Source organism: Lepidochelys kempii, chromosome 1, assembly GCF_965140285.1.
Source record: "Lepidochelys kempii isolate rLepKem1 chromosome 1, rLepKem1.hap1, whole genome shotgun sequence".
NCBI classification, from domain to species: Eukaryota; Metazoa; Chordata; order Testudines; family Cheloniidae; genus Lepidochelys; species Lepidochelys kempii.
Window position 1 is genome coordinate 208323166 of NC_136380.1, and position 16815 is coordinate 208339980.

Sequence of the window (16815 nt, forward strand, 5' to 3'; positions counted from 1 at the left end):
ACTTGAGTTACCAAGTTTTACCTTTTAAAAGACAAAAAACAGAGACCTCAGGTCCAGGGACTGGGTTCATGACAACAAACGCAAACCCCTTCTATGGCCTACTCTAGCCATAGAGAGGGTTAAGACTGATGTGTCCCATAGCTTCTGAGATGTCTCTAGGTCGGAGTCTATTATGTATGGGAAAGACAATCTTTCCACTTTCCTTCACCTAAGAAATATTCATATAGCTGGACATGTTCTGAAGCTAGTATCTGGGAAAATATAGACGTTGTTACACTTCATCATGGACTGACCATTAACTCCAGTAGTTTGGAGTTATAATGCTTTTATTCTGCCATGGCAAAGGATCTGTTCTGATGGTCTGTCCTTTTTACTTAAAAACACCTGATAGATTTAATAGAATCATAGAACTGTAGGACTGGAAGGGACCTCAAGAGTTCATCTACTCCACCCACCTGTGTTGAGGTAGGATTAACATAACTAGACCTTCCCTGACAAGTGTTTGGCAACCTGGTCTTAAAAACCTCCAGTGATGGGGATTCCACAACCTCCCTAGGTAACCTGTTCCAGTGCTTCACTATCTTTATAGCTAGAAAATTTTTCCTAATATCAATCCTAAATTATCTCTGTTCTGGATTAAACCCATTACTTCTTGTCCTACCTTCAATGGATATGAAGAACAACTGATCACACTTCTCTTTATAATACCCTTTTACATGTTTGAAGACTGTTATCAAGTCCCCTTCAGCCTTCTTTTCTATAGATTAAACATGCTCAATTCTTTCAACATTTCCTGATAGATCAGGTTTTCTAAACCTCTTATCATTTTTGTTGCTCTCCTCCTCTCTTCAATTTGCCCACATCTTAAAATGCGGTGCCCAAAACTGGTTTCGGTGCTCCAGCAGAGACCTTGCAAGCATCAATTAGAGTGGAACAATTACCTCCCATGTCCTACATATGACACTCCTGTTAATACACCCCAGAATTACATTTGCCTTTTTTGCAGCAGCATAATACGAAAAAATTTGAATCTCTATTCCTGTTGTAAACCCTACGTCCACACATACAGAGCATGTATTTGGGGAGTTACCCTCCCCAAGGCATTTCAGAAACCTGGAGTGAGGGTCACTCCTTGGCATTGACTTATTGCAGCCAGTGCATGCCTTAAAGTCCAAAGACTGAGGCATGCCCTGGTACTGGGAGTCAGTATCCAGAATATGTGAGAACCAACACTTTAAGTAAGAAATGGAACTTACTGTAAAGCTCTACTAACTAACTAACTATTATGAATACACTAACTATATACAGAAAAGGGAGAAAGGAGAACATTTGCTAAGCAAGTCAACATGCTGCAACATGAGCAGTAAGAAGGAACTGAGGGAGGCTGGGGCAGATCTACCCTTTATGTTATTACACATTGGCATGAGGCAGCAGAGGGTGCATGCGCCATCCCAGCAGGTGCCGCTAAGGGAAAAATCTCCCACTCTGGTGCACACAGCTGAAGTGGAATGGACTTGTGCAATCATTAGAAGAATGGATGCCCTGACTTCAGAGAAAAGTAGCAATTGGAGAGACCAGGTGGGTGAGGTAATCTTTTATTAGACCAACTTCTGTTGGTGAAAGTGACAAGCTTTTTAGTTCCACAAAGGTCTTCTTCAGGTCTGGGAGAGGTCACCAGAGTGTCACAGCTAAATAAAATGTGGAACATATGGTTTAGCATAAGTAATTAACATATATTGTAAGTATGGCTACGTTTTTGTTTTGGGTATTTTCAGTAAAAGTCACGGACGGGTCATGGGCAGTAAACAAAAATTCATGGCCCGTGACCTGTTCATGACCTGTACTATATACACCTAGCTAAAACTTGGGCTGCGGGACTGCAGGTGCTCTGGGAGAGTGGTCGGGGGGGGGGGGGGCGCCGTGGATGCTGTGGGGGGGTGGCCTGGGACCCCCGCTGGTGCTGGGGGGGAGAAGTGGGGGGCAGTGCATGGCCCAGGACCTCTGCTGGTGCTGGGGGGCAGGACCTGACGGTGGCGCGCGGACGGGGACTACTGCTGGTGCTGGGGGTGGAGGGTTGGCGGGGCTGCCAGGCTCTCTACCAGGCTCCATGCAGCTCCCCCTGGTCCCTCCGTCTAGGAGCTCTAGGGACATGCTGGCTGTTTCCGGGGTGTCCCCCTCACAGAGCTGAAAGTAACACAGAAGACTTACCAGTACGGGGACCTGGCTCCAGGCCCCTGGAAGGGGTGGGGCCTCGGGTGGAATGGGCGTGGCCTCAGGCAGAAAGGGGGCGGGGCTGGGGGGGTCAGCCTATCCGTGCTGCCTGGCCCACACCACCAGGGGCTCCAGCAGTGATTTTAAAGGGTCTGGGGCTCTGGCCACTGCTGCAGTATCTGCCCCAGGCCCTTTTACATTGCTGGGCCCCAGGGCAGCTGCCCTTTTTATCCCACCCCCACCCCCCGGTCAGCTGCGTACGTGCCGGTGGCCACTTCTTACCGGTACGCTGTACCGACCTACTTTCACCTCGACCCCCCACCAGGTAAGCACCACCCCGCATCCCAACCCCCAGCCCTGAATCCCCTCCCACACCCAAAGTGCCCCAGCAGCAGCTGGCGCGACAGGCCCAGGGGCTGCCTGATCTGCTTGGGCAGCCCCACAGCCAGCTGCACAGGCCGCTGCAGAAGTCAGACATGGAGCCTTAATTGTAAGAGACGATTCAAGGTGATCTGGCCATTTAACACCTCTGCAGTCACAGGACAAAAAAGGGGGAGTTAGTGGGTTACTGTTTGTTGTAATAAGCTCCCAGGTTTGTCTTTTGAAGGTGTTGTGTATGTTTCCTTTGAGGACGAGGATTGAGAGGTAATATATGGATTGATCGTATTGTGAAAAGTATTCACCCATGGGTGATATGTGTTTTTGTCTTTTATCATTTTTCTGTGCGAGTTCATTCAAGAGTGTAATGATTGTCTGGTTTCACTCACATAGTTGTTATTGGGGCATTTAGTGCACTGGGTGAGGTATAACACATGTTGCGATAGGCATGTGTAGGACCCATTGATCTTGAAAGGTGTGTTGTGGGGGATATTGCTCATTGTAGCAGTGGAGATATGTCTGCAGGTTTGTTGTTCTAACAGAGTCTGGTGCCGCTTTGATTTGGTGTATCCTGGTCTGTGGGGAACTTGCTTCTGATGATGAGGTGTTGGGGAGCAGGGGATTGTTTGAAGGCCAGAAAAGGGGGCTCGGGAAGACTCCTCCACTTTTGGACAATTCACAGTTCCCAGTCATGTGTTAAAGAAGAAGCCCCTTCAACTTCACCTTTGTCTTTTCTGCATCCCCAACCACACACTACGTAAGGACCTGATCCTGCTGCTATTGAGGTCAATGGTAAAACTCTTACTAACTTCAGTGGGAACATGATTAGGCAATAAAATAGTAGTTCTCAACCTTTGGAGCTACCATATCAGTGTACTAGGCTAAAGCATCAGATGAGCCAGGCTAATGACCAGATGTGTTTTCCAGTGCCCTACCTCCCATTACAATATTCTGCTGTGCACACTCTATCCTGATATGGATAGAGCTTGGGATGCTCTTGTGATTGTTAGACTGAGGTATTGGTCAGCCCAAGTTCCACCAATGAAAGGAAGGCAGACAACAGTGGCATACTGAGCCCTGGTCTACACTAGGAGTTGAGGTTGAATTTAGCAGCGTTAAATCAATTTAACCCTGCACCCATCCACAAGACGAAGCCCTTTTTTTCAACTTAAAGGGCTCTTAAAATTGATTTCCTTACTCCACCCCTGACAAGGGGATTAGCGCTAAAATTGGCCTTGCTGGGTTGAATTTGGGGTACTGTGGACGCAATTAGATGGTATTGGCCTCCGGGAGTTATCCCAGAGTGCTCCATTGTGACCGCTCTGGACAGCACTCTCAACTCAGATGCACTGGCCTGGCAGACAGGAAAAGGCCCGTGAACTTTTGAATTTCACTTCCTGTTTGGCCAGTGTGGCAAGCTGCAGGTGAGTGCAGAGCTCATCAGCAGAGGTGACCATGATGGAGTCCCAGAATTGCAAAAGAGCTCCAGCATGGACCGAATGGAAGGTATGGGATCTGATCGCTGTATGTGGAGAGGAATGCGTGCTATCCGAACTCCGTTCCAGTTTCGAAATGCCAAAACATTTGTCAAAATCTCCCAGGGCATGAAGAACAGAGGCCATAACAGGGACCCGAAGCAGTGCCACGTGAAACTTAAGGAGCTGAGGCAAGCCTACCAGAAAACCAGAGAGGTCAGAGCCCAAAACATGCTGCTTCTATGATTAGTTGCATGCCATTTTAGGGGGTTCAGCCACCACTACCCCAACCGTGTTGTTTGATTCCTTCAATGGAGATGGAGGCAATACGGAAGCAGGTTTTGAGGATGAGGAAGATGAGGATGATGATGAGGTTGTAGATAGCTCACAGCAAGCAAGTGGAGAAACCGGTTTTCCCAACAGCCAGGAACTGTTTCTCACCCTGGACCTGGAGCCAGTACCCCCCGAACCCACCCAAGGCTGCCTCCCGGACCCGCCAGGTGGAGAAGGGACCTCTGGTGAGTGTACCTTTTTCAACAGTATACATGGTTTAAAAGCAAGGGTGTTTAATGATTAATTTGCCCTGGCATTCGCGGCCAGTACAGCTACTGGAAAAGTCTGTTAACGTGTCTGGGGATGGAGCGGAAATCCTCCAGGGACAGCTCCATAAAGCTCTCCTGGATGTACTCCCAAAGGCTTTGCAAAAGGTTTCTTGGGAGGGCAGCCTTATTCCGTCCACCATGGTAGGACACTTTACCACACCAGGCCAGTAGTACATAGTCGGGAATCATTGCAGAACAAAGCATTGCAGAGTATGTTTGCTGGCGTTCAAACAACATCCATTTTTTATCTCTCTGTGTTATCCTCAGGAGAGTGATATCATTCATGGTCACCTGGTTGAAATAGAGTGCTTTTCTTAAGGGGACATTCAGAGGTGGCCGTTCCTGCTGGGCTGTTTGCCTGTGGCTGAACAGAAATGTTCCCCACTGTTAGACACGGGGAGGAGGGAGGGGCTAGTCACGTTGTGGGGGGAGGCAAAATGCGACCTTGTAACGAAAGCACATGTGCTATGTATGTAATGTTAACAGCAAGGTTTACCATGAAAGAATGTACCCATTGTTCTATAAAATGTGTCTCTTTAAATACCACTGTCCCTTTTTTTCCCTCCACCAGCTGCATGTGTTTCAAGGATCACAGGATCTTCTCCTTCCCAGAGGCTAGCAAAGATTAGAAGGTGAAAAAAACGCACTCGTGATGAAATGTTCTCTGAGCTCATGCTGTCCTCCCACACTGACAGAGCACAGATGAATGCATGGATGCAGACAATGTCAGAGTGCAGGAAAGCACAAAATGACTGGGAGGAGAGGTGGTGGGCTGAAGAGAGTACGTGGCGGGCTGAAGAGAGGGCTGAAACTGAAAGATGGCGGCAGCGTGATGAGAGGAGGCAGGATTCAATGCTGAGGCTGCTGGAGGATCAAACTATTATGCTCCAGTGTATGGTTGAACTGCAGGAAAGGCAGCAGGAGCACAGACCACCGCTACAGCCCCTGTGTAACCAACTGCCCTCCTCTCCAAGTTCCATAGCCTCCTCACTGAGACGCCCAAGAATGCAGTGGGGGGGGGGCCTCCGGCCACCCAGCCACTCCACCCCAGAGGATTGCCCAAGCAATAGAAGGCTGGCATTCAATAAGTTTTAAACTTTTAATCTTTTAAAGTGCTGTGTGGCCTTGTCCTTCCCTCCTCCACCACCCCTCCTGGGCTACCTTGGCAGTTATCCCCCTATTTCTGTGATGAATTAATAAAGAATGCATGAATGTGAAGCAACAATGACTTTATTGCCTCTGCAAGTGGTGATCGAAAGGAGGAGGGGAGGGTGGTTAGCTTACAGGGAAGTAGAGTGAACCAAGGGAAGAGGAGTTTCATCAAGGAGAAACAAACAGAACTTTCACACCATAGCCTGGCCAGTCATGAAACTGGTTTTCAAAGCTTCTCTGATGCGCACTGCACCCTCCTGTGCTCTTCTAACTGCCCTGGTGTCTGGCTGCGCTTAACCAGCGGCCAGGCGATTTGCCTCAACCTCCCACCCCACCATAAATGTCTCCCCCTTACTCTAACAGAAATTGTGGAGCGCACAGCAAGCGGTAATAACAGTGGGAATATTGGTTTCGCTGAGGTCTAACCGAGTCAGTAAACTGCGCCAGCGCGCCTTTAAACGTCCAAATGCACATTCTACCACCATTCTGCATTTGCTCAGCATGTAGTTGAACAGCTCCTGACTACTGTCCAGGCTGTCTGTGTACGGCTTCATGAGCCATGGCATTAAGGGGTAGGCTGGGTCCCCAAGAATAACTATAGGCATTTCAACTTCCTCAACGGTTATTTTCTGGTCTGGGAATAAAGTCCCTTCCTGCAGCTTTTGAAACAGACCAGAGTTCCTGAAGATGCGAGCGCCATCTACCTTTCCCGGCCATTCCACGTTGATGTTGGTGAAACGTCCCTTGTGATCCACCAGAGCTTGCAGCACTATTGAAAAGTACCCCTTGCGCTTTATGTACTTGCCGGCTTCGTGCTCCGGTGCCAAGATAGGGATATGGGTTCCGTCTATGGCCCCACCACAGGTAGGGAATCCCATTGCAGCAAAACCATCCACTATGACTTGCACATTTCCCAGAGGAAATACCCTTGATATCAGCAGATCTTTGATTGCGTTGGCTACTTGCATCACAGCAGCCCCCACAGTAGATTTGCCCACTCCAAATAGATTCCCAACGGACCAGTAGCTGTCTGGCGTTGCAAGCTTCCACAGGGCTATTGCCACTCGCTTCTCAAATGTGAGGGCTGCTCTCATCTTGGTATTCTTGTGCCTCAGGGCAGGGGAAAGCAAGTGACAAAGTTCCGTGAAAGTGCCCTTACGCATGCGAAAGTTTCGCAGCCACTGGGAATCGTCACAGACCTGTAATGCTATGTGGTCCCACCAGTCTGTGCTTGTTTCCCGGGCCCAGAATCGGCTTTCCACCGCATGAACCTGCCCCATTAGCACCATGATGCCCACATTGCTAGGGCCCGTGCTTTGAGAGAAGTCTGTGTCCATGTCCTCATCACTCTTGTCACCGCACTGACGTCACCTACTCGCCTGGTTTTGCTTTGCCAGGTTCTGGTGCTACATATACTGCTGGATAATGTGTGTGGTGTTTAATGTGCTCCTAACTGCCAAAGTGATCTGAGCAGGCTCCATGCTTGCTGCGGTATGGTGTCTGCACAGAAAAAAGGTGCAGAACGATTGTCTGCCATTGCTCTGACGGAGGGAGGGGCAACTGACAATATGGCTTACAGGGCTGGCTTATAGGGAATTAAAGTCAACAAAGGGGGTGGCTTTACATCAAGGAGAAACAAAAACAACTGTCACACAGAATGACCCCCTCAAGGATTGAACTCAAAACCCTGGGTTTAGCAGGCCAATGCTCAACCCACTGAGCTATCCCTCCCCCTGGTATTTCAGGCAGGACTGAATCTCCATTAAACTTTTCAAGGTGCCCCTGACAGACCTCACCGAAATGATTTTCGGCTGTTGATTTCACGGAGGGAGGGAGGGGGGAGCAAATGAATACAAAACAAATCTGGTGTATTTCTTGTTTTGATCCACTCTATCTTTTACATCTTTGGCTGGCAGCAGATGGTGCAGTAGGACTGCTAGCCAGCCTCATCTCCTGCCTGCTTGGCAGAAGATGGTGCAATAGGACTACTAGCCATCCTCATCTCCTGCCTGCTCGCCATGAGATGGTACAATAGGACTGCCGGCAGGACTAAAGAGAATGACCTGGTCGAGTCACTCCTATTTTAGTCTCTGCACCCATGTCTGCCCAGGCGCTCCTGACTGACCTTACTGAGATGGTCAGGAGCACCTCGGACATGACGACGATGGCTATCAGGCCTATTGCACTGTCTGCTGCCATAAGGCAATGGGTTGCTGCTGTATAGCAATGCAGTACCGCGTCTGACAGCAGCCAGGAGACTTATGGTGACAGTGAGCTGAGCGGGCTCCAAGCTTGCCGTGGTATGGCGTCTGCACAGGTAACTCAGAAAAAATGGTGCGAAACGATTGTCTGCCGTTGCTTTCATGGAGGGAGGGCCTGACGACATGTACCCAGAACCACCCGTGATAATGTTTTTGCCCCATTAGGCATTGGGATCTCAACCCAGAATTCCAATGGGTGGCGGAGACTGTGGGAACTGTGGGATAGCTACCCACAGTGCAACGCTCTGGAAGTAGACGCCAGCCTCGGTACTGTGGAAGCACTCTGCCAAGTTAATGCACTTAATGCACATAGAGCATTTTGTGTGGGGACATACACAATTGACTATATAAAAATGATTTCTAAAAAAACGACTTCTATAAATTCGACCTTATTTCGTAGCATAGACATACCCTGAGACTCAGCAGGGAGGCCTATCATTAAGGTAGAGTGGGAAACTTTAGAGTATGTGATGCAGAAGCCTGAACACCAGAAATGGCATGCAGACCTATGGTTGGGAATGGCTGCTGTACCGCAATCAAAATTACCATCATGTATACAAAAGAATATTTAATTGTTTAATAAGATGCTTCTCTGTTTTTTAAAGATGTAATGTGAATTTTCACAGTCCACTACAGTATGGATACTATTTTAGCACAAGATAAGAAGTACATTTTTAGTAATTCTTGGGGAAAATGTCTTGGAAGAACTGAAACTGAATGTATACTCAGACAAATGGCTTACCACAACCCACACAGAGAAACATCTGATTAAATGTTTTCATAGTTTAAAGGGTGAAAAATGCTGAAATTATTTTCTGATCAGAGTGGGGGTTCACTTTCAGGTGTGTGATATTTTCAGTGACGTCTTAAATGAAAAAAGATTTTCTTATTAGCTCTTGGTGTTTTCTTTGTGGGTTATGAAGCAATTGCTTCCAGCTGGTGAATATATTTATTGAAAGTCTGACAGAAATTCCTCATTATGTGTACACATGGCCTGACACAAAATGAGAATTTCCATAATCACCTATGTAAATTAAGAAAAATATTATTTCTTGGAAAACCAAGAAGATTCCTTAGCAAATCACATTTTCTTTGGCTCAAACTAATTTGCAGGTTTTGCTAAGCTAGTTAATAAAAATACTCGGGATTTTCTTACTACACTGGTCTGTTTTCACATAAGTAAAAAAGTGCAGAGACCTCCTTTCATTTTGAAATTTGAATCATAACATATATTTGACAATGTAACCTCAGCTCAACTCCTGGTGAAAATTCCCCACTATGTTAAAAAAGTCAGGGCTGGATGCAACAGATTATTGAGGGGTGTATGAAAGATATAAGAACTCCCACTGTGGGCTCTCAAATATCTTCTTCTGTCTGCTTGCTTTACCTGCTGCTTTTCCTGTAGCTCCATAGTAGCTCAAGGACAGCTGGATTCCATTTTGCAAAGTGGCTGAAAAAGATCCAAACTTGCTCACAGCTTTCTTTTGATTTATTAATTTTCCTTAAAAAAGAAAAAAAGAAGACAAATGTGGATTTAAAGAGGGAAAAAAATACATATATGAATTGCTGAACTGTAATCTATTGGCTACTATGTGCACCACTACCTACTTGTGGTTGGACTGTGTAAACCCCCTACTAATAGTGACAACCAGTCTCTTTGTGTTACTGGAGCCAAACATCCTCGGCTCCTTCCCCTATTCTGCATATGCAGCTTAGCTGACAGCCGTGTCATTTTTATATGTGCAGGCATGGATTTGCTACCTCACGAATGGTGTAACATGCAGAGCACCTCAGGGATCAACCTCACAAACCTTTCCAAATCCTTCGTTAACCTACATCCTATCACATAGGATCCTTTCGCAAACAGTTTAGGGCCAAATTCTACCCTTATATATATCAGGATAAGTAAGGAGCAGCTCCACTGACTTCAATGAGTCTTTTGCCTGAATAAATAAAAAGAAAGGATTTGCTGTCCTTAATTGCACTACTGGATCAGACCATTGGTTCATCTACTCCATTATCTAAGCATAGCTTATACTTGATGGTTTAAAGAAAGACAAAACAAAACAAGTTCAAAAATACTTCTAGCTAGTTGCAAAATGCTGTATATTAATGAAAAAAATTCCTTCCTAATCCCCAAAGCAACTAGCTGAAGTCCTGAAGCATGAAATGTGATCAAACACCAGGATGTATAATTATTAGTCGTCATAAAATTATCCAACACTTTTTAAAGTGAAGCTGAAATATATAACCTATAACCTCTTATTAAGATGAATTATGTAATATGTTAAGTAGTATTTTTAAAAATGTGTTTTAAATGTAAGTACCATTGTTTAATTGAATCATCCTTGTGCACTCATAGAATGGGATACTATGCAATGGGAAAAATGCAGTTATTTTGTCTATGTTAAAAAATTCTGGTGACCTTTTAGTGGAGAAGCGCTAATTTTCCCATGCTCTGGAGCAAGGACTTGAACACTGTGGCAGGTGTTGACTATACCGCACCATATATATATATACACATGATTTTCTTTGTAAATCAAATACACCAGAGATAATCTGTCTTTCTTCTCAGACTAGAAACTGCACCTTTGTTTGCCTTGTGAGCCAGATCTACATCCTTCTGTATGTGGAAAACATCTCTTGTTCTATTGTAAATTCTAAATACTGTGAAATGCTTATGTATAACCAAGAATATGTAGGCAGCTGCAACGGCACAGGACCCAGCAAACAGAGCTGTAAACGGGAGTTTGAGTGGGAGTCTGAAAGGGGAGTTTCGGGGGGAAGACTAAGAGCCAGGCAAAGGAACAGACAGGCTAGTGAAGTGAGTGTGTGGTGTTCTGGCAGTGTTTTCATGCTCGTTGGGGGTTTGTTTTGCTGTGGGTGGGTGTTTTGGTTTGGTTTGTGTTTCCCAGACTAACAGGACTTAAGTGAGAAGGCTATGACAGACACAGAGGCAGCAGTGGTAGTGACCCAAGTAGTGGAAGACACTATGAAGATAAATGGATGTAGAAGCTGTGGCATGTACATGATCCTGGAGGGGGTACCTGTAACTAATTTTGTCTGCATGAAGTGCCGCCTGATAGAGCTGATGTAAGAGAAGATCCTAGGATTGGAGATGCAGGTGGAGACTCTGCTTGAGTTTAGAAGGGGGTTTGAGCAGATGATGGAGCAAAGACATGCAAAGGCTGAAGGGAAAAGCTCAGACTTGCAGATGGAAGCAGGACTGAAGAACTCTGAGGGGATACTGCTGGATGAGGAAAGTGGACAGTGGAAGCATGTGACTAGCAGAACCAGGCAGAGGAAAAGATGGGGCAGTGAAGGAGAAATAGAGCTCAGGAACAGATTTGCAGAGTTGGAAAATGAAGAAGGGGAACAGCAGCTGGTCACTGAAGGTGAGAGGGCAAGGAAAAAGAGAAGATCAGATAGTTCTTTTGGAAGAGGGCAAGAGTCAATGGAGATAACACCAAATATGAGCCCCAGGAGGATACGGGATGGGTTGCAGAGGATTGCAAGGGACAATAGGAATCGAGAGGACTTGCGGCCAGATGGAACAGTGGATAGACTGGAGAATTGCACCATCGCCAGGAAAAGGCAGGTCTACGTGACTGGGGACTCCTTACTGAGAAGAACAGACAGGCCTGTAACAAGACCTGATCCAGAGAACAGAAGGGTATGCTGTCTGCCGGGTGCTAAGATACAGGATGTGGACCTGAGGCTGAAGAGGATCCTAACGGGAGCGGGAAAGAATCCATTGATTATCCTTCATGTGGGAACAAATGATACGGGTAGATTCTCGCTGGAACATATCAAGGGAGAGTATGCCAGGCTGGGGAAGACGCTAAAGGAAATCGAGGCTCAGGTGATCTTCAGTGGGATTCTGCCTGTTCCTGGAGAAGGGCCACAAAGGTGTGACAAGATTATGATGCTCAACAGATGGCTCAGGCAGTGGTGCTATAAGGAGGGCTTTGGGATGTATGGCCACTGGGAAGCATTCATGGACAGAGGACTGTTCTCTTGGGATGGACTTCACCTGAGTAAGGAGGGAAATAGACTTCTAGGATGGAGGATGGCACAACTGATTAAGAGAGCTTTAAACTGGAAATTTGGGGGAGATGGTTGGGAGATGTCCACGCAAACTCCACGCCAGTTATTCTCTTTGAAAGGGAAGAAAACGAAGTAAGAAAGGATACAACCTTGGGTAGGAGAATGGACATAAGGCGGAAGGGCAGTGTACATACCAATCTAATAGGTAATATTGGCGGTAGAATGTCTGTGCCCAATTGGGTAAAGAATGTGAGCAAAGCCAAACGGCAAAAATTAAGATGTTTGTACACTAATGTGAGGAGCCTAGGTAATAAAATGGAGGAACTAGAGTTACTGGTGCAGGAAGTGAAACCAGTTATTATAGGGATAACAGAAACATGGTGAAATAGTAGTCATGACTGGAGTACTGGTATTGAAGGGTATGTGCTGTTTAGGAAAGAAAGAAATAAAGGCAAAGGTGGTGGAGTAGCATTGTATATCAGTGATGAGATAGACTGTAAAGAATAAGAAGTGATGGAATGGATAAGATAGAGTCTGTCTGGGCAAAAATCACATTGGGGAAGAAAGCTACTAGAGCCTGCCCTGGGATAGTGCTTGGGGTGTGCTATAGACCGCCAGGATCCGATGTGGATATGGATAGAGACCTCTTTCATGTTTTTAAAGAAGTAAATACTAATGGGAATTGTATGATCATGGGAGACTTAACTTCCCAGATATAGACTGGAGGATAAGTGCTAGTAATAATAATAGGGCTCAGATTTTCCTGGATACGACAGCTGATGGATTCCTTCACCAAGTAGTTGCTGAACCGACAAGAGAGGATGCAATTTTAGATTTGGTTTTGGTGAGCAGTGAGGACCTCATAGAAGAAATGATTGTAGGGGACAACCTTGGTTCGAGCGATCATGAGCTAATTCAGTTCAAACTAAATGGAAGGATAAACAAAAATAGATCTGTGACTAGGGTTTTTGATTTCAAAAAGGCTAACTTTAAAAAATTAAGGAAATTATTTTGGGAAGTGGATTGGATTGAAAAACTTGTGGATCTAAAGGTGGAGGAGGCCTGGGATTACTTCAAGTCAAAGTTGCAGAAACTATCAGAAGCCTGCATCCCAAGAAAGGGGAAAAAATTCATAGGCAGGAATTGTAGACCAAGCTGGATGAGCAAGCATCTCAGAGAGGTGATTAAGAAAATGCAGAAAGCCTACAAGGAGTGGAAGATGGGAGGGATTAGCAAGGAAAGCTACCTTACCAAGGTCAGAACATGTAGGGATAAAGTGAGAAAGGTCAAAAGCCATGTAGAGTTGGACCTTGCAAAGGGAATTAAAAGCAACAGTAAAAGGTTCTATAGCCATATAAATAAGAAGAAAACAAAGAAAGAAGAAGTGGGACTGCTTAACACTGAGGATGGAGTAGAGGTTAAGGATAATCTAGGCATGGCCAATATCTAAACAAATACTTTGCCAAAGTCTTTAACGAGGCTAATGAGGAGCGTAGGGATAATGGTAGGACGACAAATGGGAAAGAGGATATGGCGGTAGATATTACCACATCCGAGGTAGAAGCCAAACTTGAACAGCTTAATGGGGTTAAATCAGGGCCCCTGGATAATCTTCATCCAAGAATATTAAAGGAACTGGCACATGAAATTGCAAGCCTGTTAGCAAGAATTTTTAATGAATCTGTAAACTCAGGGGTTGTACCGTATGACTGGAGAATTGCTAACATAGTTCCTATTTTTAAGAAAGGTAAAAAATGTGATCCGGGTAACTACAGGCCCGTTAGTTTGACATCTGTAGTATGCAAGGTCTTGGAAAAAATTTTGAAGGAGAAAGTAGCTAAGGACATTGAGGTCAATGGTAACTGGGACAAAATACAACATGGCTTTACAAAAGGTAGATCATGTCAAACCAACCTGATCTCCTTCTTTGAGAAAGTAACAGATTTTTTTGACAAAGGGAACGCAGTAGATCTAATTTACCTCGATTTCAGTAAAGCATTTGATACAGTTCCACATGGAAAATTATTAGCTAAATTGGAAAAGATGGGGATCAATATGAAAATTGAAAGGTGGATAAGGAACTGGTTAAAGGGGAGACTACAGCAGGTCACGCTGAAGGGTGAACTGTCAGACTGGAAGGAGGTTACTAGTGGAGTTCCTCAGGGATCGGTTTTGGGACGAATCTTATTTAATCTTTTTCTTACTGACCTTGGCACAAAAAAGTGGGAATGTGCTAATAAAGTTTGCGGATGACACAAAGCTGGGAGGTATTGCCAATACAGAGAAGGACCGGGATATCATACAGGAAGATCTGGATGACCTTGTAAACTGGAGTAATAGTAATAGGATGAAATTTAATAGTGAGAAGTGCATTTAGGGATTAATAACAAGAATTTCTGTTATAAACTGGGGACACATTACTTGGAAGTAACAGAGGAGGAGATGGACCTCGCAGTATTGATCGATGACAGGATGACTATGAGCCGCCAATGTGATATGGCTGTCAAAAAAACTAATGCGGTCTTGGGATGCATCAGGCGAGGTATTTCCAGTAGAGATAAGGAGGTGTTAGTACCATTATACAAGGCACTGGTGAGATCTCATCTGGAATATTGTGTGCAGTTCTGGTCTCCCATGTTTAAGAAGAATGAATTCAAACTGGAACAGGTACAGAGAAGGGCTACTAGGATGATCTGAGGAATGGAAAACCTGTCTTATGAAAGGAGACTCAATGAGCTTGGCTTGTTTAGCCTAACTAAAAGAAGGCTGAGAGGAAATGTGATTGCTCTCTATAAATATATCAGAAGGATAAATACCAGGGAGGGAGAAGAATTATTTAAGCTCAGTACCAATGTGACACAAGAACAAATGGATATAAACTGGCCTTTGGGAAGTTTAGACTTGAAATTAGATGAAGGTTTCTAACCATCAGAGGAGTGAAGTTCTGGAACAGCCTTCCAAGGGAAGCAGTGGGGGCAAACGACATATCTGGCTTCAAGACAAAGCTTGATAAGTTTATGGAGGAGATGATATGATGGTATAGCCTAATTTTGGCAATTAATTGGTCTTCGACTACTCGCTGTAGACATGCCCAATGGCCTGTGATGGATTTTAGATGGGGTAGGATCTGAATTACTACAGAGAATTCTTTCCTGGGTGTCTGGCTGGTGAGTCTTGCCCACATGCTCAGGGTTTAGCTGATCGCCATATTTGGGGTCAGGAAGGAATTTTCCACCAGGGGAGATTGGCAGAGGCCCTGGGGGTTTTTTGCTTTCCTCTGCAGCGTGGGGCACGGGTCACTAGCTGGAGGATTCTCTGCACCTTGACGTCTTTAAACCACAATTTGAGGACTTCAATAGCTCAGACATAAGTTAGGGGTTTGTTACAGGAGTTGGTGGGTGAGATTCTGTGGCCTGCATGGTGCAGGAGGTCAGACTAGGTGATCATAATGGTCCCTTCTGACCTTAAAGTGTATGTTTCTGTGATAGAGTATGTCCTCCAAATTTAGAAGATTATATTGATTTTGTTTGCTTTCATTGTAAATAATTGTTGCACTCTAGAAGTAATAGGAATTGTCTAGCACAAAGAAGAAGAAATGTTAAAAGATATAAAACAGGGTATAACTTTGGGATATTAAGACATATTGCTTAAAAGGGGAGATTCCAGTTGATAGTAGGAGCTAATAATGATATTCAATCCATGAAATGAACCAAATTTAAAAAGGTTTCAGAGTAACAGCCGTGTTAGTCTGTATTCGCAAAAAGAAAAGGAGAACTTGTGGCACCTTAGAGACTAACCAATTTATTTGAGCATGAGCTTTCATATGAGCAGCTTAAAAAGCTGCTCATATGAAAAGGATTAAAGAAATTTGTTATACATGAATGCCATCTACTGGATACCAATGGAAGCAGCAAGAAACTGAAAGAGCTAAACTAAGCTCTCACTTGGCATGGGTCCAATAGCAATATGTGGTTGGCTCCCTCCTATGAGCCCTGAAACTTGGGTATATAAACTGAAGACACCACGTGATGAAGAGAACTGACTGAACCCAACACAAGAAAGTGCAGAATCCTAAGTGCAAGTGACCGATGCCCATCCCAGATGTGTGGAAAGGACTCTCCCCCCGTCCCAGGGTTAAGAGGGTAACAGGAAGTGGTGAGATTTCATTTCAATGATTGTATTTCCCTTTCTATTCTTTGACATAAAGGACCGTAGTTATCTTGCTGAATCTATACTCTAGTGCAGGAGTGGCCAACCTGTGGCTCCAGAGCCGCATGTGGCTCTTCAGAAGTTAATATGCGGCTCCTTGCATAGGCGCTGACTCCGAGGCTGGAGCTACAGATGCTAGCTTTCCAATGTGGTGTGGGGTGCTCACTGCTCAACCCCCTGCTCTGCCCCAGGTCCTGCCACCACTCCACCCCTTTCCCCAAGGCCCCTGCCCCTTCTCCCGAGCCTGCCATACCTCGCTCCTCCCCACTCTCCACCAGAGCCTCCTGCACACTGCAAAACAATTGATTGCGGTGGGCAGGAGGTGTGGGGAGGGAGGGAGAGGCGCTGATCGGCAGGCCTGCCAGTGGGAGGGAGGCGCTGGAGGCTGGAGGGGGTTAGCAGATGAGGGGCTGCTGACGTATTACTGTGGCTCTTTGGCAATGTTCACTGGTAAATTCTGGCTCCTTCTCAGGGTCAGGT

General features: G+C 45.5%; 1 protein-coding gene across 4 annotated transcripts in view; it reads right to left on the reverse strand.

The window, feature by feature from the left end:
• SPAG17 (sperm associated antigen 17) overlaps nucleotides 1-16815 on the reverse strand; it is a 307861-nt gene that overhangs the window by 81468 nt on the left and 209578 nt on the right. For all 4 annotated transcript variants that reach the window (XM_073310300.1, XM_073310290.1, XM_073310281.1 and 1 more), the window contains exon 23: nucleotides 9467-9580. In XM_073310300.1, the coding sequence (XP_073166401.1) occupies nucleotides 9467-9580 (114 nt within the window). The remainder of the gene's footprint in view (nucleotides 1-9466; nucleotides 9581-16815) is intronic.